The 25,164-nt window shown below is 51.5% G+C and overlaps 1 protein-coding gene across 25 annotated transcripts in view; it reads left to right on the forward strand.

The window, feature by feature from the left end:
• The window catches only part of TCF4 (transcription factor 4), a 173,959-nt gene that overhangs the window by 121,450 nt on the left and 27,345 nt on the right, over positions 1-25,164 (forward strand). For 20 of the 25 annotated variants that reach the window (XM_038171399.2, XM_038171398.2, XM_038171403.2 and 17 more), the window contains 3 exons: positions 18,525-18,630; positions 20,131-20,264; positions 22,217-22,349. In XM_038171399.2, coding sequence (XP_038027327.1) covers positions 18,525-18,630; positions 20,131-20,264; positions 22,217-22,349 — 373 coding nt within the window. Of the gene's footprint in view, positions 1-3,056; positions 3,366-3,450; positions 3,589-18,524; positions 18,631-20,130; positions 20,265-22,216; positions 22,350-25,164 lie in introns of those variants that run through there. The other 5 variants (XM_038171410.2, XM_038171411.2, XM_038171412.2 and 2 more) reach the window with 4 other exon arrangements.

Genomic DNA, 25,164 nt, shown 5'->3' on the forward strand with positions numbered 1-25,164 from the left:
TGAGCTTATCCAAGTGACCCAGACGGAGAGGAATACTGGTTATTTTAGCCGTCTTACTTGAGATTTCACCATTATCCCTTGGAATTTGTGGCCAAGCCCGGCATCTCGCAGATCCCTTCCCTTGCTTTGCTGCCGTCGTAGGGCTTCGGTCGCAGCAGTGGCGCTGTCCCCACAGGCCCCTGACTCTTCCCCTCCTTCCAGTGTCCTTTGCTTTGGTGTTTTGTGCAGACCCGAGGCGTGCCTGGACCCAAAACCGGAGGGCAAAGACCCCAACAGCACCCAGGGGCACGGTTTTGGGGTCCCAGAGGCGGTGGGTGCACCTCCTCCGGTGCTCTGGCTATCAGCAATAGGAATTTGATGTCAGATACTCGTTCCTGTTTCTGAAAAAAGAGAAAAAAAAATACATATCCGGGACAATCACAGGTCCCCCAGCCAGGCAGGAAAATGCATTAAAGTTATCTCAACGTATGTGCGAATGCAAATAGGATATGGTAAAGTAATTAATTTTTATTGTCGTGCGCTGCGAATTCGGTTACAGCGAGGGGCTTACTGCCCTGCAAACCGCATTAACTTCTTATCGCGCTGGGTGCAAGACATCGGGACCGAAATTCTCCCGCTCAGAGGAGTGAAAGCACTCGGGTGCCGGGCTCCAAACGGAGTCGGACCGTTCCCCGCTCCGAGCTTGCAGAAAACAAACCCAAATCATCTGCAGCCATTTCCCTGACACGTTGGGCACGATTCAGGGCTTGCTTTGCCGAGTCCTGGCTCTCTCTCCCCGTTTGCAGGCTCTGTAGGCATCAGCAGGAGGAATTTTTAGGATTACCTCGTGCCAGTCAGCGCAGGCGTCTTGGGCTGGAGTTGGAGGCTTGCTGGGTGGCAGCGCAGTGATTAAGTTGCGTGATTTCAAGGTCCACCCGATGCCATTCCGTGCTACAATCCGCACTAAAAATGTAATGCCCGTTGTATAACTTTGTGTGGAGCTGTGAAACTGCAGCGGTGAGCAGGAGAGCAAAGCCGGGCTTTGCAGTTTGAAAACACGGGAGGGGAGAGCTCCCTTCACTCCTAATCATTGGGGTTTTTTTGGGACCGATCAGGGCACTTGGGTATTTTTCACCTCTGGAGCGTTCCCACCTGGGAGCCCTCGGGTTTGGGGGTTTGGGGAGGGTTTCCTTTCCCTCCCAGGCACAGCTGAGCGGCGGTGGCCGGGCTTTTTGGCCCGCCGAGGGTGGCTTAGAGGTTCCAAACGCGCTCTTGTCGGATTGACAACGAGCCGCCCTAATGAGGAAGAAATCCGCAAAGCATGAAATGGGAATGAAATGTGTGATTATAATTCAAGGGCTGCTTCCCCCCCAACCTCCGGGGAGCTCCCCGAAGCTGGCGAGTTGGAGAACCTCCTCCCTCCCGCCGCGGCCACGCACACGCGACCCCAACGCGCCGGGGCCGGCCGGAAAAAAAAAAGTCAGAGGCGAAACTTTGCCGTGGCCGGGCCTTTGTGGGCGATGAATACTGCATGCGCTCCGCCGCCGCGGCGCGGGGTAAGGCAAGAGGGGGCTCTGAATTATTAAAGTTGAGCCCGGAGAAGCGCTGCACGCTCGGCTGGCATTTGCTTCGCCATATGCAAATGATTGAGTCGCATTTGGGATCCATTCCCAAGGGGGCCCTCCCTTCCTGCGATGCTCACGGTTTGGCAGGCTCGAGTGAAGCCTCCGACCCCCCCTGACCCCCCCCCGAGCCCCCTCGCAGCCCCCTTTTGCCCCGCAGGGGGAGGGGGGCAAAGGAAAGGAAGGGGGAGAGGGGGCTCGGGGCTGCGCGGGGCGGGCGGCGGCAGCTGCGCACAATGCTGGGAGCGCGCCAGCAGCACGGACAGATGGCGGAGTTATTAGATGTGCATCATACGATTCCCTTCCTGCCACTCGCTTTTTAATCAAATTAAACCCCAAAATAAAAAAAAAAAAAAAGGAAGAAAAAAAAAGAAAAAAAAAGAAGAAAAAAAAAGAAAAATAAGAAAAAAATAAGGGGAAAAAAAGAAAAAAATAAGGGGAAAAAAGGGAAAGGAAAAAAAGGAAGAAAATAAAAAGGAAGAAAAAAGGGGGAAAAAAGGAAAGGAAAAGAAAAGGAAAAGAAAAGGAAAGGAAAAAAAAAGAGAAGGAAAAAAATAGGAGGAAAAAAAGGGAAGAAAAAAAGGAAAGAAAAAAAAAGGAAAGGAAAAAAAAGGAAAGGAAAAAAAAGGAAAGGAAAAAAAGGGGAAAAAAAAGTGGAAAGAAAAAAAAGGGAAAGGAAAAAAAGGGAAAGGGAAAAAAAGGGAAAGGAAAAAAAAGAGAAGGAAAAAAATAGGAGGAAAAACAAGGAAAGAAAAAAAAAGGACAGAAAAAGAAAAGGAAAAAAAGGGAAAAAAAAGGAAGAAAAAAAAGGGGGGAAAAGGGGGATAAAAAAGGGAAAAAAGGGGGAAAAATAAAGAAAAAAATAAAGAAAATATAAAGAAAAAAATAAAGAAAAAATAAAGAAAAAATAAAGAAAAAAAAATGAAAGAAAAAAATGAAAGAAAAAAAAAGGAAAAAAATTTAAAAGGGAAAAAAATAAAAAAGGGGAAAAAATAAAAAAGGGGAAAAAATAAAAAAGGGAAAAAAAAGGGAAAAAAAATTAAAAAAGGGGAAAAATTAAAAAAGGGGGAAAAAAATAAAAAAAGGGGAAAAAATAAAAATAAAAATAAAAAAGGAGAGGGAGAGAGGGGGGAGAGAAGGAGGGGGGGGGGAGGCAATTAGGCGCATTTGTATTCCGCTCGCTAATGGGCCCGACTCCGCGGCCCCGCGGGCGGCCGGCTGGGAGCGCGCCGGGGCGGCGCGGGGCGGGCGCGGGGCGGCGCGAGGCGGCGCGGGCGCGGGGCGGCGCGCGCGGGCGCGGGCGCGCGAAAAGGGGCCGGGGAGGCGGGAAAAAGGGGGGTGGGAGGAGGAGGACGGGGAGGGGATGGGGACGGGGACTGGGGGGGGGGGGGGGGGGGGCGCGCAGCCTCCGCCCCCGCGCCGCGAATGGTCTCGCCCTGCTTTGCATATTGAGCGCGCCCGGGCCGGCCATCTGGGAACATGCAAGTGCAGGAATTGTGGTGAAAAAAAAAAAAAAAAAAGAAAAAAAAAAAAAAAAGAGCAAAAAAAAAAAAAAAAAAAAACAGGGAAGAGAGAGAGAGAGAGAAAAAAAAAAAAAAAAAAAAAAAGCCGAGCAGCAACACACAGGGCGCTCGAGCGAGTTTGAAATAAAAGTTGGGAAGAGTGGGAAGCGGAGGGGAAAAAGGCTCCGGGACCATGTACTGCGCGTACACGATCCCCGGCATGGGCGGCAACTCCCTGATGTACTACTATAATGGCAAAGCGGTAAGGCGGCGCTGCGCCGGGACCCCCGCCGGGACCCCCCCCAAACCCCGGGCACCGGGCACCCCCCTTGGGGCCGGGGGTGCCCCCAGCCCCCTCTCGGCCCCGGCCCCTTCCGCGGAGCTTTTTTTTGGGGGAGAGGGGGGGGAGAGGGAAGGAGAGGCGAGAGCCGCGCGGGGCGTTCCGCGCATAACCCCAGCAGAAGGTTTATACTCGCCATCTGGAGGTTTCTTTCCTTTTTTTTTTTTCTTTTTTTTTCTTTCCCTTTCTATGTTTTTTTTTTTTTTTTTTTTTTTGGCTGGGTCTCGGAAAAGTATTTTAAAATATCTTGGGGAGGGGGGGAGGAGGTGGAGAGCCGCGGCTGGAAAGGAGATGAAAATTGTCGGGAAAATGGGGAATTTGGGGAGGTTGGGGGGGGGGGGGGGGTTAAGAGCCCCGATTCCGGCTCTGCCAACTTGCTGCCCTGCTGTAATTTTGGGGGGGGGGCTGGCGGGGCCGTGCGCGGGGGGCGCAGCACCCCGGGGTGCCCCCGGTGGCACTGGGGGCGCAGCGCCCGGAGCCTTTTGGGGTGCGCGGTGCCCGGCGGAGCCTCGCGGACCTCGCCTTTTGTTCCCAGCTCTAGGGGGGGGGCTGCAAACCGAGGGGCTTTTGCTCAGCCGAGATTTAACACCGCTTAAAAGACGAAAAATAAAAAGCTGGCGAATTGGTGAATTTACCGGGAGGCGCTTTTTTTTTTTTTCTTTTTCTCCTTTTATTTTATTTTATTTTTAATTTGAATTAGTTGTGCCTGCTGCTCGTCGGGACGAAACCTGGCGTTCCCACGCGCCGCCAGGCTGGGGGTAGCTTTGCTTTGCGAGCAAAAAAAAAAAGTTGCCAGCCGCTGCTCTTCATCCCCAGTAAGTAATAAAAGCCCCGAGACAGCGCGCTGTAAACAGGAAGCGGCAACGCAGGGCGCTCGCCTCGCGCCGGGACCCTCCGAAACATTTTTCACCACTTTTGCCCAAGTTCCTTCTTCCCTGGGCTCCTCGGAGCGAGCGGAGCCGGGGAAGAAGCACAAAGGGGCTGCGGGGCATCGCGGCGAGCCCCGGGTGCAGCCGTGCCAAAAGCCCCGGCCGCGCAGCTGCAGGAGTTCGGCACCGGAGAGAGGGAGAGAAAGTATTCAGCCGGCCACTTGGCCAACAGATTTTGGGTTTTTTTGTTGGTTTGTTTTGTTTTTTTCATACGGTTGGCATTGTTCTGGCTCGGGTTGTGCGTTGGAAGGCTCTTGAGTTGGTGCCAGGCAGCTCGCCCAGCCCGGGGATGCCACGCGTGGAGCGCCTTGGCGAGGGGACCCGGGCTGGCGGGGGGGCGCAGGGCTGCTGGTTGTTGCACGAGCCCCCGGCTGCAGGAAAAGATACAGCCCTAAATTCCCCCAATCCTCTTTTTTTTTTTTTTTCCCCCTCCTTTTTTTTTTTTCCTCTGCGTTTTTTTGTCTTTTCCCAGTGACAAGTCAATTACTTGTTTAAATTCGGCTTGAACTCCCTGAACCGAGCGCCGGCAGCGGAAGCAGGGCTTCCCTGGGAATAAACAAAAGCCGAAAAATGCAAAATCCTTCCAAAGCGCTCTCGGGCCCGCTCGCTGCTGGGGGAGAAAAGCAACGTTGGGTACAGGAGTCACGAAAAAAATGACCGAAAAAATAAATAAACTGCCACGAACGCGAGGTTTGCAGAAGGCTTTTTCTGCTGCTTGCTTTTTTTCCCCTCGCTCCCGGGGTGTTTTAGCAGAGCTCACTCCGGGGGAGCTCACTTTTGCCTTGAACTATTTCCCGGTGAGAAACCTTTTCCTCCCCGTGCCTCGGAGCAGAGGGCATTTCTTAGGGGAAGGAAAACGGGGACGTGTGAGGCAGCGTTCGCTGCTTGCCTTGGTGATGCCATACACCAGCTTTCGGTCGGCTTTTTCTCCCCAAAAATATTTTGGAAGGGAAGTTTCCGCGGAGGAGTTTTCTAACCCGGGAAGCAGGGGAAGGAGAGGCGAGGCGTTTTTGCCAAGCCCGGCTCCCCGTTCCCCGAGCTGTTCGTGCGGTGTTTTAGGACGTGCACGGTACCTGCGAGGGGATGGCTGCGGGATCGCTTCCCACAGCTGATTTTCCAGATTGCTTCTTTCCAATTTCCCCTCCCGGAGGTTTTCTTAAAGCGTTATTTCCCCCTGTACCTGCAACGCGTTTCAGCGCGGGGGGCTCTAAGGAAGGAATTATTGCAGAGGAAAACGCAAGGCAAAAGTGGCAAAATTTTCTTTTGCTGGTCTCTTCAGATCGCAGCAGCAGCTCCTGCTACGCGGGTGTGTTAAATGATATAGGGAACCCTATAATTATTGTCATTGCTCTTTTTGCTTTACCCTAACCAGCCCCGAACCGGCTCTCTGACTAGTTGTTGGGGACATAAGTTGTTTGTCAAGTCATCCAAATCCCAAAAGTGGATGCTAACGAGTCGTTCCCGTTTCCGTCCCGTCTGCTATTCCTATCCCGAAGCTTTTTCGAGCCGGGAAAAGTTCCTGGAGGAAGATGAATGCTCGGTGGCATCGCTCCTGCTACGGGGCTAGGCCACCGAGTGCCATAATTCCACGGGCCGCGCTTCATCATGACAAGTGCGAAGTTGTGAATGGCGTGAGCCGGGTGTCATCCCGCCGGCGTGGCAGGGAAAGTTGGCTTTGGGAGCACGAGGAGAAAGCAATCTCTAAATCTAAATTAGAGACCTTTTGTGTTTGTCGTGTGCGGCGTCGTCGTGTCCCCCCCCCTGCCCCCCGCCGCCTCCGAGCCCCGAATGAAGCTGCGGCAATTCAGCGCCGCGCGATATTTACGAGTCTGCTTTGTTGGAAGGGCTCCGTGCGCTGGAAAGGAGCGGATCATAACCGAAAAAATAATAATAATTAATAATAATATTTATTGGCCAAACTTCCAGGCTGCTTTCAAGCGGGTTCCTAAGCGCGGGGAGAGCTTTTGCGCCGCGGTTCAGGTAGCTCGGCCGGGGCGCGCGTGGAGAGAGGGGGGCCGGGTGCGTGGCAGGGTAAAAACGGATCCGGGCGCTGCTTTTTTGGGGCCGTGGGTCGAGGCCAAGATGTCTGGAAGGCTGGCTCATTGTTTGGGGGGGGGGAGGTTGCGGCGAGGCTGCGTGTTTTATCTCGTCACCGAAGCGAATCCCGTAAGCTCCCTCCCGAGAACGAGGGGAAAGCAAAAATTGGGCGAGTTGGCAGTCTGCAGGTTGAGACCCGGGCGGTGTTTGCTGCGTTTCACGTTCAGGAGGGGGGGGGACGGGGTGAGTTTTTGTGAACCCGGGAGCCTGCAGAACCCAAATCTATTTAAAAACACCCATTTCAGGCTCGGCACACCTCGCCGGGCAGTGCAGCATTGCCTCTGACGGGTCCCAGTGCTTTCCTCCGAAATGGCAGCAGCTTTAGGGTGGCAAAGGTGGGGGGGGGGGGTTCCTAAACCATTTGGGGCATTTCTGGAGCTTAATGCTCCCTCTGGATGCACGCGGGATTTAAATCCGCTCCGAACCGAGCTGCACGTCCTCGGCCGTGCCAGTTTGGAAACGAACCGTGGTCGGGTTTGGTTTTATTTTATTTTTATTATTATTATACTATTTTTTTTCTTAAAGAAAAGCGATTCTAAATAGGATTTTCTTCGGTTATTGATTGATGGGAGGCACGGCGAATTACGGCCTGGTGTTGACATCCTCTGCCAGCGTGCGCTCCGAGCGGCTTTTTTGTGGGCAGGGCCGGGGGGGGTGTGTGTGTGTGTGTGTGGGGGGGTTAACAAAAGATCTAATAGCTGGTGCAGTCTTTAAATACCTTTCCAATTGATCTACAGGAAATTGTGCAGAAGAATTGTTTGTTTCCTGTTTCGGCATCAATCTGGTTTGCATTAAAGTCGGCTTACTGTAAAATTGCCGTGGCACTTTGGAGACGTGGGATTTGCTGCTTTCATACAGGGAATTTCTTTTTGAAAAGGGAGCGTTTTCAGCCACTTTCTTCCTCATTTTCTGACGGCACATCGCTAGGGGATCTCGTTTTATTTTATTTTATTTTTTTTCACCGGCTCCTGAAGTTGTGCAGCTGATGTGGTGGCAGGAGAGGGGCACGAGCTGCCTGCCCCGGGCTGCCCTGCCTTCCTGCTGCTTTTTTGATTATTTTTTTATTAAAAAAAAAAAAAAAGGCAGGGAGGGGGTAAGGCAGGCTGTCACGGCGAGGTCAGGCCGTCAGAAGCCATCTCCCGGTCCTTCGTGTGCTTATTTCACGGCACAGAAACGCTCGGGCTCGGGAAAAAGTTTTGCTTAAACCTCTTGGGATTTAACGGGGGGGGGGGGGGGATGCGCCCCCACACCTGAGCGGGGATTTGGCAAGATTTGGCGTTCAGCTTTCCTCCTGACATTGAAAAATCCCCGAGATTTCCCTGGGAATTATTTCATCCACCTAATTTAGGCTAGGCCTCGTTCCGGGAAGCTTTCTAAATCGGTGCCTCTTCGGTTGGGAGCTCTGCGCTCGTTATTCGGTTTTGGTTTTGCTTTCTGGGGAGGTGTTGGCACGGTGCAACCTCCTGGATGCCCAAGGGGGCTTTCAGGTGGGCTGCAGGAGGAGCAGAATCGGCCCTGGAGCCTTCAGGGATTTGTCTGCTGGGTGCCCACTTCTTTTAGGGCAGAGCTTTTGGGGTTTTTCCCAGCGCAGCCCCAGCGTGCAGCATCTCAGCCTGAAACCTGCCCACCACAAATCCCCCCTTCCCCGGCCGCAATTTGCGGCGTGCAGCTCGGTGCCCAGGTTCCCAACTCCTTCCCCGCCGAGGACCCGAGCTTCGCCTATAAAATTAATAATATTAAAAGGCAAAAAAAAAAAAAAAAGAAAAAAAAAAGTTGCGGCGGAGGAAATTTCGTGCACCTGCGGGGCTTTATTAGGTGTCTGAACAGGAGTGGGGCTGGTGTGAGAACCCATGTGCGCGGGATCGAATTGTTCTTTACAACGCCTGCAAAGCCTGTAATGAGAAGCACATGAGCTGCAGCTCGGATGCAAGCAGGGCACTGCTGCTGCTGCTGCTCCTCCTGCTCCTTCTGCTGTGATTTTGGGCACAGAGGGGTCCCAGCAGCTCCGTCCCCCTGCGGGCATCACCAGGGACCTTGGGCATGCGGTGGGCACGGTGCAACAAGCCCCAGGGCTGCTGTCGCAGCTCCCTGCTCGCCCGGCGGCCCTCGGATTGCAGCTGGAGGATTTTGCCGTGCAGCATCTGGCCAAGCAGTGCCGCTAAACCCCGCTCGGAGCCCCGCTGGATTGCTTTTTGCCCTGGAAATCCGTGCCCGGCACCGGCCCTCCTCCCGGAAGACGCAGCCCGCAGCCGCACGGGGAAGGGCCTGCTGGTGGCATCGCATGCAGCCAGCTGAAAGGAGGAAAGAAAAGGAAGGAAGAAAAAAAAAAATAATAATAATAATGCCGAATTGCTCAATGGCTTTCTGATGAATAAAACAAACCCGATCGATGCAGCATGCGCATTTAAGCCCATTCAGCTGAGTGCTGACGCGATTAAAATAATCAGACGTCTGACTTAAAAAATTAAGGAGGCTGAGCCGTGCGCCCCATTATTTTATTGACTTTTCAATGGGGATTGCCGAAATGTTTACGTTCCTGATGGCATTATTAAGCCGAGCTCACAAATCAGAGGGAAGGGAAGTTGATTGCCCAGGGTATTATTCTTCCTGCACCTGTTAGCACACTGCAGCTCGGGCTGCTTCCTCGGGCTCTGTCCCACCATGAGGGTCTTGAGCCTCTTTTCCTGAGGGTTATGAGCAGCAGGGAACGTTATTGAAGGCAGAAGTCCCGTTAGGTGATGCTGAAGCTGCTTTAATGCAGTTTTACCGAGTGCTGCTCCTCCTGTGCCTGCTGCCATCGGCGCCTCGTGGTTGCCCGTCCTCTGCCTCGGCTCCGTGCCGGGGGTTGTCGCCATATCGCAGCTCCAGGACCATCAAGGGCAGGTTTTGCTGGATGGTCCCCGATCTCCCCGGCATGGGGATGAGAGAAATAACCCAGCCGTGCCCCCAGCACACATCTGTCTTGTGGAGAGGGGCCGCTGGCTCTGCCGGAGCCAAGAGAGGGCAGCTCGTAGGGGCGCCCCACAGCTCCGTGTTCGCCCCCAAGGGTGATGGAGGTGCTTTTAGGGCCGTGAGGCAGCGGTTGGGGCTCGCAAGAAGGCCTCAGAGCACTGCCAGGCCCTGCTGTGGGGTTCCTGGGCCTGGTTGAGGAGCTGGAAGCCATGAGGGGCCGGTGGTGGCGGGGCTCCCGCCTCAGCTTTGGCCACCGGGACGGGCCGTGTGGCTACGGGCCTGTGCTCGGTGACACCAGGCCGCCTGAGGTGCTGGGAGGGACCGGGTGCCTCTGTGGAGCTTTCGTGTACAGAAAATGGAACCGTGGGGTGTTTTTTTTGGTGTTTTTTTCCTGAATCTTCGCTGGCATTGAGCAGGATCTCGTCAGCACGCGCCCGCCCGCGGTGGTGTCACATGAGGCGTTGGGGCGCTCGCTCGGCCTGCTCTGAGGCTCCTGCCGCTGTCAGCACAAAAGTGGGAGCATTTTAAGGCTGGAAACCTTTACTTTGGTGGCAGAGCGAAGTGGGCGGCCCCAAAAGCTCCCAGTTGCCTTGCACTGAGGTAGCTGGCGGTGTTGGGGTGCTGTAGGATGTCAGGGCAAGCCCCCACCACGGGGCTGAGCACCCCCAAGCCTAACTTTCCACAGACAACACACGAAATAAATCGTGGGGTGACTTTCTGACTGACTGATCTCCCTGATAGCTCTAAGACGGAGGCCCAGCAGTGCTCAGCTTTATTTTTCAAACCCGATTTGGCGGCTGCGGCCCTACAACAGTTGCACAACCCCTGGCTTTGCCCCCTTTAGGCTTCTCAGACCCCCTTTCCTCGCTGAGACCGGGCGTCGGGAGCTAACGGTGTCGCGAACCAGCAGCTCCTTCATCCTCGAGCTCGTGGTGGCTCACACAACCCATCTTTTTTTTCCCTTTTTGCCCCCCCCCTTGCAATAATTGCGGTGCTGAGAGGCGTTTTGCGCCGCGTTGGGTTCCTGTTATGCAAATCCCGCTTTAAACTTAGCAGCGCCCATTTGCATTCATATTTTGGTTTCGGAGAGCCAGCCCTTGCGTGGCAAAAACAAGTGCATTTTAATGAGCCTGGGGCAGAACGCTGAAAAAAAAAAGAGATGGTCCTCATTAAATGCCATTATCTGAAAGGCAGCGGTTTGTTGCCAAAAATCGTTAGGATAACTTATAATGCAAGCGAAGGCCGCGAGTGTAGCCCTCGGCAAAGAGGGCTGTGGTGCTGGGGAGCTGCTCCTTGCATCCTACAAACTTCTCCATGAAGTCCTTGGGAATATCGAGGACTTTTGGCCTTCCTTCAAACCATCCCGGTGCCACCTCCCAGCCTTTCCCTTCCCGACCCCGCTGCTCGGAGCGAGCTCCGCGTCGGCATCTCTCATTGCTCCCTCTGATCGATCTGATCCTGACGCGACAGCCCTCCTCCGACTCTTCTTTTTGAGTTTTTTTGGCTCAACCCCCCCCCCCCAAAAAATGATTTGTTGGCGTCTTGATCCTGGAAACGCTTCCAAGGCGGAGACTCGAGAAGCTGCTTTGCCGCGAGCCGGCTGAAGGAGGACGAGGACAGGGTTAAAGGAATTCTTTTCTTCGTCACTCAGAAGTGATAGAGACTTTTCTTTGACTAATGTAGCTTAATTAGTGGTCAATTAAAACTGAACATTGTTGAATGGGAGCCCTTTGATCAAACCCCTTGGCATGGGCTCCCTTTCTTTAACTAGCCACCATCTTGAATTCATTTGGAACCAGTAGTGTAAACAAGTTTAAAACTGGTTCTTTTATAAGAAGTCAGCAGGCTTGGAGAGCTGTGGTTTCTTTCTTTTCCTCTTTTTTTTTTTCTTTTTTTTTTTTTTTAACTTCTGGAGGCGGCAATTCAAAGCGGCGTTAAATGAAAACAGTGCTACACCCTGAAAAGTGCGTGGTTTTTTTTTTTTTTTTTTTTTTTTTTATATATATATAAAAAGGTTGCGTTAATTAATGGGAACGGAGCGCTTCTTCCCTTTTCCAGCCCTTGTCACAATCTCTGCTTTCCCCTTTTTGTTGTTAGCCGAAATTTATCTCGTCCTGTGACTGGGCAGGGGGTGCTCAGGGTGCATTTGGGTGCTTCACGGCCAACAAGCAAGCGTTGGCAGGGGGAGAAATGCGTTTTTAAATCTACACAGGGCCTGGAGATTAATATTAAAGTGCAGCTCCTGGTGATTTTGGACGGGCAGAGCTTTGTAGGACGTTTGGTGCGTCCTCGGTAAATTTTGGCTGAGGGGTTTTTTGGTGCCAGGAGCTTTCTGGCCAGTTGACGCGGCGTTCACCGTGCAGGTGGTGGTGATAACGCGTCCCGGGAAATATATGGGGTTAAATTGTCGTTGTTTGAAAAAGAGCAGCCTTTTCCAGCACGGGCAAGCCGACCTTCTCCAGGACAGCCCCGGAGACTTCAACACATCCTCCAGTCACCTTCAGCCTCCTGGGCGCTCACCCCGTGACAGTGCCCTGCTCCCAGGAGGGTTTCGTAGCCCTCCGAGTGCCCTCACCTCCCGTCTGCAGCCAGAATATTTATTTTTTTGAATGGAAATCCCCCACTGGATCTCATCCTAAAGGAGTCGACCCAAAGGATTCGCACATCTCGCTCTGGGCTTCAAATCGTAGGAGGGCCGAAGAGGAAATTGCTCTGACACCAGCAGATTTCTTCCTTGCTTCGAATGACGGCATTTTAAACTTTAATCCCTTTCATCAAAAAAAAAAAGGGTAAAAATCGGAGCCCTAAACAATAATTAAAATAAAACTTCCATCTCTTGACAGAGAGAGAAATTGTTTAGAGTAAATGTGCCTTTCAGCCTTCCCTCGTGCCTTCTCCCAAAAGGGCTGATTAGGATGTAATAATTGGGGATGATAGCAGGAGGAAGACGACAATTCCATTTAATTAAAGATAATTTATTTTACTTTAACTTGGTGATGTCCCCCATGAATAAGAGTAGATTTAGCGGATAGATTTATTAATGGGGACTGACATCTCCGCTGACACACAAAGCAAACGGTTCTCTTCTCCTCCTGGTTTTTCTTGTGGCTCAGCACCTGAAGCTGATGGCACCCCAAACCGAGGGGGTTCTCAGAGCTCTTTGGGCACATGGATCACATCCACTTCATGGTTGTCAGCCCCAAGATATGGGATCGTGGTGGGCAAGGTCGATGTTGGCCAAGGATGGTGGTGAACCCTTCGCTTGCTTGAGATTTAAGAGGAAAATTTGGGCAGACTCTGGTGCGTTCCCGTCTCCGCGTGTGTCTGGAAGCAGAAAATTGGAGAAAGAAGGCAAAAAAAAAAAGCACAAAATGGCTCTCGGTAAAAGCAGAGCAGGAAAGGAAGTTGGAAAGCAGATCCCGAGAAGAGGGAAAAGGCGTGAGATGGTCCTTTTCTGGGAAGTCCTTCACTTTTTAAAAAAAAAGCCTAAAAACTCACTATCTTCTATTAAATGTGAATTAGAATTCATATCTGAGAACTCGCCCTGGAGCCCGGCCAAGTGGCACCTTTGTTCTTTTCATCATCACTTTTATTTCTCTTTTCCCACTTTTTTTGCTCTTACTCACTCTTTATTGCCTTTTTTTATTTTTTATATATATTTTGAGGTCTGGTTCTGCCTCGCTGCCTCTCTGCGAGCGTCGGGGCTGTGGGCAGTGCAGGATGTCAGCTCCGCTCCCCGGCTCTGTCACATCTTTCCTCCCCAGTCACACCCCTGGTGCTTTGTCCTCCCTTCCTGCCGACTCCCTCTCCCTTTTGCATTTTGGTTTCCCCTCCTGGCCGTGCCTCCTGCTCCTCTCCGCTGACTTCTGCGTCCTCAGGGCCATCCCCGAGCCCCTCAAAGGGCTGCTCGTTGGTCTTACCTCAAGGTAAGGTGGCCACCTCTGGCCCTTGGCTCTTGAGACCCAGTTCCTTGTTGGCCTTTACAGATTCGGTGGCTCTGCAATCTGTCATTTCCTCTTTTCTCCTTCCTCAGCCGCCTTCTGGCTCTGTTTGCCTCCTTTTACCCATGCCTTGGCTCTGGGAGGTGCCACCAGGATGGGGCTGAAGCCTGGGGAGCCCTCAGTGGCCTCCTGTGCCCATCTCCCTGGCACCTTCCTAACTTATTCAATTCCCCTCTCTATGAATTTTGCTTTCCGTTTTGCCTTCCCATCTTCTTGTCCCCCATCCCCGGGACTTCCTCTGCAATATTTGCTCACTTCTCACCCTCACAACCTTCCGTCCCTCTCGCCTTTCTTCCTTTTCCTTCCCTAATGCCTGGTAGAAACCACTCTGGTTTCTCATCAGGATCCACTTGGTGGCTCTGCCTTCTTCTCACCCAGCACCCCAGAGCCCCGTGCGGGATGCTGGCGGCGAACCCAGGGACCTGCCAGCGGTGGGACGGACAAAACTGAGTCTGAAGAGAAAATTTTGGGGTCTCTTTCTATTGCTGTTGCTTTTTCAGAGCCTGTATGGCCACCCGGGGCTGACACCACGTTGCAGTTCCGCCTGGCATTTTGCTGCCCCCTCTTTAACTTGGGGCTTAGAGGATCCCATCGGGTGGGAGAAGAAGAGGAGGAAGAAGAAGAGAAGAAGAAAGGGAGATAAAAAAAACGGACAACCGCTGCTGGTGCCGAGGGCTTGAGCGACCCCACACCTGCACCCGTCCCCCTCCAGGCACCGCACGGCCTTGGCGTTAGCCCCGGGCAACCTGTGGCCCCCGGGGCTTGGTGGTACATGGGCAGGTGGCTCCTTGCTCGCCGTACACTTGTTTTTTGCCGCTGCACCGTGCACTTAAAGGCTCAGCGGGACCTGCAATTTCATACCTCTCCCGGGGCCGGGGCTCGCCTCGCATGTGCTTTGCCGTTCCCGGGGCTCATCTGGTCTCAATTACCAGCTGCTGGCAACGCCGGGCCCCGGGCCCTTTGGCGTGTTTGTCCTGCGAGAAAGATCTGGAAGAGCCGACAGCTGGTTTTGATTGCCTCAATTGCAGGTTGATAGAAGAAACGCGGGGTGAGGTGGGTGGGTTTTCCTTCCGGCCCTTTCCACTCCGGGCTGGTAATGTGCTTCACTTGTGGAGCTGCTCTTTTCATCAGCGCGCCTCCAACCCCCCCCCCCCTCCTCGGCCCCGCTCCCTCTTCCTCTCCCTCAACATGTGGCCGAAATTAGGGACCTGCCGGCCCCTTCTGCGGGAAACCTGCAGCAGGTCGGCCCGGGGAAAGGGCATCTGCGCCTCACACGGGCTGAAAATCCCAAATTAATGCGGCGTTGGGGTGTTGTAAAAAGCTAAAAGCTGGGGAGATTCGTCCCCGGCCTGGCAGAGCTGTCGCTGGGCGGGTGGTGGGGCTGGGAGGACGGCAGCCGAGGAGGGTGGCCCTCAAGCGATGAGAAAGGACAGAATGCTTTTCTTTTTCTTCATTTTTTATCGAGTATTTTAAATTTTAGTGTTGCTGGTGAGAGGGTTTCCCCTCCAAGTACTTGAGCAGGGGACGGTGCCGCCGCCTGCCTGTCCCGGCCCCATTTTCGGCCTCGTGTGGATCTGGAGCTCACGGGTAAAGGAGATGGGAGCGGTGGCACCCCACGGGTGACAAATTGGGACAGCCGGTGGCCAAGAAGGCTTTCTTGTCCAAGACAGCACATGGCTGTGGTCAGCCCTTGGCTCTCTCTTAGCTCTGAGCCTCCCCAGCGTCACCTCAAGCTACCAAGCCAGAGGAGGACGGCGCGAGGGGTTTCGTGAGGAGCTGCCTGGGCAGGTGCTGGCTTCGAGGAGCTTTTATGATGAGTTTCTTCTCGTCGGAGATGTTTCCTTCCATCGGGTTCCTGTCGGAGTGGATCTCTCTGTACCCAGTGTTTTACACCTCAAGCTTTGCGCCCTGCGTCCGGGTGCTTGGAGGCCTGAGAGGGGAGGAGAACAGAGCCAAAACAGGAGAGGAGGAGAAGATCTCTTTGCCTTGCTCAGGCTCAGTTTCCAAACACCAGCAGCCAGGTGCCTCCAGACAGCTCGATGGGGAGCTGGGGAGGTGGCCACGCTTTCTGGAGGCACCTCCTGGTACTTGGATGCACCTCAGCGAGCCCTTCACTCCAAAGCCAGCAATGCCACGACGTGTTATAGGCATTCCCGAGGCTCTTTGCTTGGTTAAACCCTGGATTCCTGAGGTCTGAGCATGTCACCACGGGTGGAAAACAGCGCACGGTCCTGGAAAATGGGAGATTTCTGAAGCACGTCCCCGGGACGGCGAGCTTTGCAGGAGAATGAAAGACAAAAAGGTGTTTGGAAGTCGAAGGCAGGCTCCCAGAAATGGAGACAATGTGATGATTTTGTCATCCTGTCACATTACAGCAGGGCTTGTTTTTTTTTTCCCAGATCATTATTCATCATCTCTTCAAACCTCCCAGCATGAGTCAGAGTGATTTTCTAAATTCGGGCTCTCTTTAAGAATATTAACATCTTTAAATCTCTAATGCACTTTCTGTCAAATCAGAAAGTCACTCTTGTACACATCTCGTTCCTCTCCCTTCTCGTAGGCAGCAGATTGCCATTTCTACCAGGGCCACGAATTTAACCCGTTCAACTTTCGCTCTCCTGCATCGGGTTATTGGGTCGGTCCCTTTATCATCGCTTACTCGTGAGGATTTCTGTCTGTTTAGCTGGGGTTGGAGACATAGCTCCTCTGTAAAATGGTCTGGCTGGAATATTGGCATTCATCCCGTTAATCATTTATTCTGTGTCATATATCGCCCGCTGAAAATGCTGCAGTCCCGGTGATACACAGGCAAAAAATCCGGAGACTTTGGTATAGTTCAGGACGAGGGGAATTTCCAGGAGTGCTCCTAACCAAAGTAATGATGACTTGAGAATCCCACGGTGACAAAACTCTGAGAATAAGGAATATTGATGGTGAAGGAGTGACACTTGTGCAGGAAATACAGGGGTTTTTCCAAACGCTTCCTCGCGGCTCCTCAAATTCCTCCTTCTGACTGAGCCTGTCACAGCAAAACGAGTTAATTTCCTTCAATCCAGCGGCTTGCTCTGTGTGAAAATTTCACTATAAAGCAGCAGAAAAAATAAATGTAGTCAGGAATTTAGCCAGCGAGCACTTTCGAACCCCACTACAGGGTGGGCGACGTGGGACACGGGAGGGAGAGCGCCAGGTAGGATGAAGAGGTGGCGGTCGCCCTTAAAATAGCAGGAGCTCCATGTATTTGGAATCAGAAGGGATTCAGGAGGGTTTTCCTGATCGGATGGGATTCAGGAGGGTTTTCCTAATCGGATGGGATTCAGGAGGGTTTTCCTCGTCCACCTCTTCGCAGCCCAGCGCCCCTCCTGCTTTTCCCAGGTGGGAGCTGCGGCCGTGCTGCCTCGCTGCTGAGGTCTGCCGAGCCAAAAGGAGGAGGGCCGTAAGCTCAGGTGGCTTTTCAAACTGGAAAACACGAAAATCCTTCTTTTGGGCTACTTTTCTTTCTCTCACTTACTCTCTTTCACTGCGCTACCTCAGCTCCCCCTGTGTGGGCAGCTCTCGGTGCCTCACGTCAGGGCCGTGGCTTCTGAGGAGGGTTTCTGGGGCCCCTGAGCCACCATGGCTGAGCCGTTTGGCTCTGCTTTCCCAAAAACTCTCACTTTAGCCCCACTTTCTCCCGGTGTGGGGTTGCTGCTGGCGCTGCCCCGTGTGGATCACATTTTGGGCAGGGCAGCGCTTCAGGCCCGGCCTGCACCCAGGGGCACGGGTGGCACCGCCGCAGCCGGGCCCGAGGGATGCCAGCGAGCGGCTCGACATCCCACAGCCCTTCTGCTTGCCCTTTCCTAAAACCCTCTCTTGATTTCGGGACGAGGGGATCCCTGAAATCCCCTCCGCAGCGGCTGCGAGGTGCGGGCCGGGGGGCGCGGCTGCGCTCCGCTGCTGCCTTTTCTCTTCCCGTTCGCCGTGACCTGCGAACGGCGGCGGCGGCGCTCTGCCAATTTTGTGATCTGCTGCCTGCTTCAAAATGGAGGCAGGAAGGTATCCATTTTCATCAAGGAGATGACAGTGCTTCAGTCTTCCTGACCATCTGGAGAGAGGCACCTCCAGCGCAGGAACAAAACGCAGAGGAATAGCGCGAGCTATAGGGAGAGGGGGTGGAGAGGGAATAAACCACGCTCGAAATAATGAATTACGCTCAGCAGCCTGCACCAGCTTTTCCTTTTTTTGTGTGTGTGTGTGTCTGCTTTTCTTTTGTGTGTTGTTTCGTTCTGTATTTTTTTATATTTTACCATTATTTTGTATTTTTTTTTTAAACGCCGTCCGGGTTGACCTAGGCACGAGCAAGGAACGCAGCAGATATGTTATAAAAGGCAAGTCGCAGAACCCCTCCGGTGGATTAGCAAACAAACAAATGCAAGGAAAGCAGTCTGTTGGCACATGCACCAAGTTTATTGCACACACAAATACCGGCAGAGTCCGAGGGGAGGAGGGGTTTTCCCCCCGACGTGTACACACGCTGTGTTGGTGGTCCTGTGTCAGCCCAGGTTTCGAGCAGTCCCTTTCAAGCTTCCCTGGAAGGGGCTACGTCCATGGGAATTCAATATCCCGAGATGTGTTTGCAATTTTCGGCGTTCCCGATAAGGCTGCTCTTCTAAACGTCCATTTTCTTTTTTTTTTTTTATTTTTTTTATTTTTGGGAAATGAAGTATTTCGCTGGCTTGCACCGCTTCCCTCTTTGTTTTTCAACGTGCTAAGTCCGTAGGCTTTCAGATGAGAAAATCGCTATTGTTTCAAGCCCTTGTTTATTTTAAGCTCCTCGGCGCTCTAGGAAGAACATATGTACATCTGCTGATTCGTTGTATTTACAGAAATAAAGAGTTTGACAAATACCTTGCAAATATTCTTGTTTAAAGCTGGGAAATGTCAGGCTGGAGTTTTCTTTTGAAGCTTCACATTTATTTCCCGGTCACACATATACCGAGGGTTTTGTGTTCCCGGAGAAGAATGATGTGGTGTTGCGAACTGATTTATACCCAGCGAGGTAAAAACTCAATATTTCTTCCCTGCTTCCTGCTAAAGGCACACTAAATTAGTCTTTTTTTCCGTAGGTTTATGCCCCGTCAGCAAGCACTGCCGACTACAATAGGGATTCACCAGGTTATCCATCCTCAAAACCAGCAGCCAGCACTTTTCCTAGCTCCTTCTTCATGCAAGGTAAGAGGCAGCTTTCAAAAGGCGAGCAGTTTTGCATATTTTGCCTCTGTTTGCATTTTGGCTCGCGTGTCGTCAGGCCCCACTGGCGTATCATCCCGTGGCCGGTAGCATTACCATGAAAATGAAGACCTGGAGGTCTTGGTCCGGCCATTGTGCCTCTGAACGTCTCGCTTTGACCCCACAGCAAACGTGGTGAATAACTCGCCAGCTCCTTATCTCTTGAGTTTCTTGAAGTTCGATGAATTTCTGCATAACTTCATAAATAAAATCCGTAGAGTTTGGCATGATGGGCTGTGTAGAGGACAAGTTAATCTGTTTGATTCAGTAGGACCGCTGGGCTGAAGTACTTGCAGGGCATGGGGTTGGGTTTTGCTGCCTCTGTATATACTGCCCAGTTTCCACCCATGAAAAAAAATCGCTTTTGAGTCGAAAAAGAGATGATTTGTTATTTTGTGGGTGGAAAAAGGGACCCAGCTGAAGTTGCTGGGTGCTGCTTAGTGTCTCCAGGCTTCTGCTGGGACTTTTCCCATCCCTGGGGGTCCCTTGGTGGACAATGAGGATGGGAGGGACGAGGACGTCAGCAGCGCTGTCCCTTTTGTCACCTCCTTTGGTGCAGATTTTCATCCAAACCAGCTCCTGAGCTGGCAAGGACGGGCAGTGGTTGAAAAGAAAATGGTGCTTTTGGCTTCAGCATCAACAAATCCTGCCTGGAGAGCACCAGGAAACTCCTCCCGGGTTATAAAAGCTGGAGGTTAATAGGGTTCTAGTGCCATCAAATATTTACCCTTTGTAGTGCTGAGCCATTTGCCTTTTTTAAGTGCTACCTTCTCCCCGATTTGCATGGAAGACATAAATCTGCGTTAAGAGACTGTTCAAACAGCCAGGGGAAGGTGATGCTGGAAGTGCCGCCGTTGCCTGGGTGTTTGAAGTGTAGAAAGAAGGCAGGGTTGTAGGTGAGACAGCATCATTTTTTATTAGACCAACTCCTGGAGTTTGAAAGAGCAGGCAGCTCCTCCAGCCCACGTGCCTGTCTTTGAGGTCTGCTGCTCGTTAGGGAAAAGTTATCTTTTTTTTTATTATTATTTTTTAAGGCTTTGGCGTTCTTCCAGTCGAAAATAATTTTCGTTGCGTTATTGCAATTCCATTTCAGCACGGCGAGCTAAAGGCGAAACGTGCAGCTCGCTCTCCCCTCGGATAAAATTTGGGGAGCCCCTTTTTTGTCAGCAACAAAACAACTCCGACAGCTTTTTGGGTGTGGAAACATTCAGAGTTTGGGATGTATCTCAGCATTTATCGAGCTGAGGCTTCTCCAAAGCTCGTTAGCCCATCCTGATTGCGCAGCCTTCTGAGTGTTTCAGTTCAAAGGTCGGATTTCTGCCTGATGGGGTTGGTTGTAGGTGATCTGATGCTTTCGAGCCCGCAGCAGGACAAACCGGGGGGGTGGTTCGGAGGATTTGCAACCTTGGGACATCCACATCCGTGTCCTCCTCTCTCTTGCAGATGGCCATCACAGCAGCGACCCGTGGAGCTCCTCCAGCGGGATGAACCAGCCCGGCTACGGGGGCATGCTGGGCAACTCTTCCCACCTCCCCCAGTCCAGCAGCTACTGCAGCCTGCACCCCCACGACCGCTTGGTAAGGGACAGGGACACGGGGCCAGGGGGATCGGGATGGGCAGCACATTTCTGCCAAGGCATCATCTTGGCAATGAGTTCCCTTGCATGGTTTTCCCAGCCTGTGCCGTACCCGTTTCCACTGCCAGCCCTGATGGGTCACAGCTCTTTCACCCATCCCAACCCCTCCTGGCGCAACTGGGAAGAGAAAAGAGCAGAAAAAGCCACTGCGTGGGCTGGTGCTGAGCCCACACGGCGAGGCGAAGCGGCCTGGCCTTTGATTTCTGGCAGGCGCCGTCCTTTGCCGGTCACAGGTAGCCATCCAGCAGTCATTTGCTGTTTTCAAAAAGGGATTTTTTCTCATTTTCTCCGGTACATCCTGATCTCTCACACGAGGAAGTTGCTGGGACTGATTCCATCTATTGTATTGGAATAGAACAAAATTGGAATTAAATCTGATTTGAGTGCAGCTTAGTGGATATTCTCCTAATATCACGGCTGAATTGGATATGTAGAAACGACGCTGGGTTGCATCAATCCAGCCCTTCGTTTTGCTCGTGTTTTTAAGTAAAGGAGGAGATAAACAAATGAACAGGCTGCTGAAGTGAAGCCCTTTTTCCTCAAAATGCACAAAACATTTTGTTTTTCCGATCTATACCTGTGATTTTTAACTCCTGAAGACCGTTAAAAAGGAAGAGCAGAGAGCACTGGTTCTAGGGGAGAAGTCTGTGCCTAGGAGAAACATTGCTTTAGGAATAAGGAGAAACAAACTTCGCTGTTACAAACTGAAAATGAATTTGCAAAACAAATCTTTAAAGTCTCACGTTTAATGAAGGTAGCACGCTGCCATGCAAAATTAATAGGAAGTCGAAAGGAAAAGGGATTGCCTCAAAAACTGCTTCATCATGTCCTTCTCAAAAGCATAATTAAGGCACTAAGCAAACTTAATGCTGCTCTGAAGTGACAGGCATCTATTACAAAAATGGAGCATAACTTTTAAAACCCAATTTCATCTAATTTGGTATCTACACCGGTGCTCATCCATCAGAATTAGGGAGCTTTTCCATGCTACCTGCTCGGGATTCAGGTCAGAGAGCTGGGAACTTTGGTGGGCAAGTCTGCAAACGTTCTTGCATTTCTTTTAAGTCTTCCTTGATTCTGAATTTCTTGCTTTTGTAACACGTTGGGGGGTTTATGCAGACTTAGAATATTTCTACTGTGTAAAATGAGAATAGATATTCCACCTATAGTCCCCAAAATGTGTTTTATTTTTAAATAGATATTCTTATTTTTCCTAAATTTCAGAGACAGGGAGGACCCAGCTGATGCCAGTCTGAGTTGTAGGTGCTCAGTGCTGGCAAAGCTCCTGTTAATCATCCATTCTGGGCATCTGGACGGGCCAAATCTTCCAATCTTCTAAGAAAAAATCTTCTAAGAAAAGCCCGGGGAGGAAATTTGGGATGGTTTCAGTTCAATTCCCTGCAAATGTCCTTAACTTTTCAGTGACCTGTAGGGAAACTGCAAGAAGATAGAAAAGCTGTTATTATTCTTATTTTCTCAGACACATCAGTGATTTTCAAGATGCTGTGAGTAGAGGGAACAGGTCCTGGCTAGGCTATATCCAGATCCCATGTTTCTCCTGAAATATTTAGTGATAGGGGTTGGATGTCTTCCCCTGAGAAACCAAAGGAAACGGAGTTTCACCAGCAGTTACATACATCCCCTCCTCTGTGGATATTTATGCATGGCAGGTTGGGATGTGCTGCCTCTTCTCCAAAAGCTGTCAAGTTGAGGTAGAAAAACACCCTCCCCCTGTAGCCTCGTGGCTTTTCTTGGTTGGGTGAAGCACAGCAGCACCTGGAATTGGAGCAACACGAGCAGCCTGCTGCCCTTTGTGTTCTCAATCCTTAAAATATTGAAAATATTGAAAATATTGAAAATATTTCCTTTTTTTTTGCCTCCTCTTCGGCACAGAGCTACCCATCCCACTCCTCAGCAGACATCAACTCCAGTCTTCCTCCGATGTCCACCTTCCACCGCAGCGGCACGAATCATTACAGCGCCTCGTCGTGCACGCCGCCGGCCAACGGGACCGACAGCATCATGGGTGAGTGCGGGCGGGCGCTGCGCCTGCTGCCCGGGGCTTCCCCGCTCCCTCCTGCCTCTTTTTTCTGCTCCAGGGCACTGTGCTGGTGCCAGAGAGCCCAAATCAAAGATAACGAGTTCAGGAGGCTCAGGGACGTAGCAGGATGTTCATGGAAATAAACACATCCTAAATGACCTCGCCCTCCTTTGCGCATAGATCTGAACGCTTTTTTTTTGTGAAATGAGGATTGCAGCCAAGGGTTCGCTTCAAAAATGGTGTGGAAGATGGTCTGGTGCCCCCGCTGCCTGCTCTGGCTGGTTTTGAAGCCTGGTTTTGCTGTCCTTAGTGGTCTCCTTGCCTGCAGCAGCTCGGGAGCACCTGGTGATGCACCTTGTGGTCGTCCCCTTGGGTGTTTTCCCCATTTCCTCGCGGCGTGGGGGACGGGGAGGTGGCAGCGTGTCCCTGCAGCGAGGACAGCCCCCGCTGCCATCGCTCTGCAAATCAAAGAGCGTGCGTTTGTGTGCTTTCCTAAAGAGTTGGCAGACACCGGGTCAGGCTTCAATACAGGAACTAAAAAAAAAAAATTAAAAAAAAAATAGTGCTTTGCCTGTATCTCAAAGAACAAATAAAGCTAATGAAATAATTGGTAAATAGGGAACACATCGCTGGACACATGTTTCGGATTACACACATGATTCCGTATTGAATGACGGGGAGCAGGACTAATGCAGCAAGAATGGAGGGTGGGTTCAACCATTAACACATGGGCATCATATTTTTCAAGGTCTCTGAACAAAGCAAAAACTAAATACGGTCTCTTCTTAATTTGTCACTGTCTGAGAAAAAGGGATCCTGTTTCAGGGTAGTGTTTCCGCGCTCAATCTTGCCATTCCATTGAGAGTTCTTCCTTTACAACCTAGTTGCTGCTTCTGTGGGCACGACAGGCAGAAATCACTCTCATTTTTGCCCTCAAAAGAGGCCTAATAGAGGCAAACTTAATTCTGCCATCTCACAGCCGCGATGCGGGCGCCTTGCAGATAACAGAAAAAGATTTCGCGGGCAGGAATGAGAATCCCGTCTCCTGCCCGTGTGCCTGAATTCCCCATGTGAAAAAATCCCTCCAGACTTTCATCTGGATCCCTCTCCTGAAAAGCAAAGCCAGAAGAGCAAGGTGAACGTGCCCCGAAGGCTGCGTGCACGCTGCCCTTCCCCTGGGTGCCCTGGGAGCCAGGTTCTTCCACGAGGCTGCGCGATGGCATCGACGGGAAGCAGTGGGTAATGTTATGCAAAGCGTTGGCTCTCGTTTTCAAAGGTCTGAAGCAGTGCAACGTTTCGGCAACCAGTTACCGAGCGGGGCTCGCCGAGCGTATGCTGAAGGCGCTCCGTCGTAGCCATCTGATGCCCGCATTAATCCTGCGCGCTGCTTTCAGTCCTAATGACATGTTGTTTGCATGACATTATGCACTGTGACATGCAGCTTTTCCAGGAGAAACATTATGTGCATTTCCCCTTGAGGCACTGGTTTCACAGTAATTTTATTACTCGAGCAGTCACATCAGACCGCGCTGTCTATTTTACAAGAACGCCAAGCTTCCAGTTACACGAGGGTGGCGAGCGGTCGCGCAGCCTAAGAAGGATGTGACTTCGCCCCAGCAATGTCAGTTCCCCATGATTTGGGAAGATCATCAGCTGTGAACGCCGAGATGCTGCAAGTTTTTCCGCTCCTCTTTACATAGACGCATCATTTCCAGCCCTCTCAGAAAGCTCCATTCCAGCAGAACAGCCTGAGTTTGTGCTGGAGTTGATCCTATAAAAAATCAGGTGAAATTCTCTCCGGGAAGGCTGCAGTCCTTTCACGCTGCCTTTGGTACACGAAGAGCTCGGTGAGTGGGGGAATAGCTCCCAAGGAACGCTGACAGCTCAAGTCCTGCCGTGCAGTCCCGTTCCCGAGCTACCTTCGCCGTGGCTTCTCCCCCGAAAACTCTTGGCTTTGCAATGTTGCGTATTTATCCATTCATTTATTGTTCTTTGGTGTTTTTTCTCATGGGGAAGTCAGATTTGATGTCTGGGGGCTCTTTGAACTCACCGAACTTTGCTTTCAGTCTTGCTGTGATGTTCTGCACCTTCTTCGCTCCAGCGCTAGGTCAGTCCAAGTTTGAATCTGCAGTAAAAGTTAGGGAAATCTGTCTTTGAGTTGCTTGAGAGCTCTTAGAAATGTCATTTCATTCTTCTGTATTTTTCTTTTTCTTGATTCATTTTAAAGCCTTTACATTGACACCTCGGTCGGAGCCAATTTTTCTGACTAATCCCTTTTAAAACACCATCCATCCCGTGGACGAAGCTGATGAAAATAATCAGTTCAGCGTTTCTTCTGGGACCTTTTTTTTTTCCCTCTCACATCCTGCTATTGCATCATCATCTGACGAGCTTGAGAAAGTGCTTCACTATTAGCTTCCAAGCCACGAAAAAAGTTCTTTTAAGGTATTTTTGGCCCCATCCAAATACATTCCCTGGCTTTTTCCTAGGAATTTTCTTCCCTTCAGTGTGCGGCTCGGGGCACCAGCAGTGTGGAGCTGAGGGAAGCATCCCAGTTATTTCGACGTGCCCCACGTTGTGCAAGCCGAAGCTGTCAGCTCGGCCCCCACGGCGTCGGCGGCTGCATTTAAATAGCGTTTCCGTGAAGCTAAAAGGACGGGCCAACAACTGGGAGATATTAATAGAAACCCTCGGTTTTATCCCTTAGCCATCCGCTGCATGAAGCAGCGCTGGGTGTCACTTCTCTCATACACCCGACATCCATTTTCTCTGCTTAATCCCACGTCCCGGGATGATTTTT

This window comes from Anas platyrhynchos, chromosome Z, assembly GCF_047663525.1.
Source record: "Anas platyrhynchos isolate ZD024472 breed Pekin duck chromosome Z, IASCAAS_PekinDuck_T2T, whole genome shotgun sequence".
Lineage (NCBI taxonomy): Eukaryota > Metazoa > Chordata > Aves > Anseriformes > Anatidae > Anas > Anas platyrhynchos.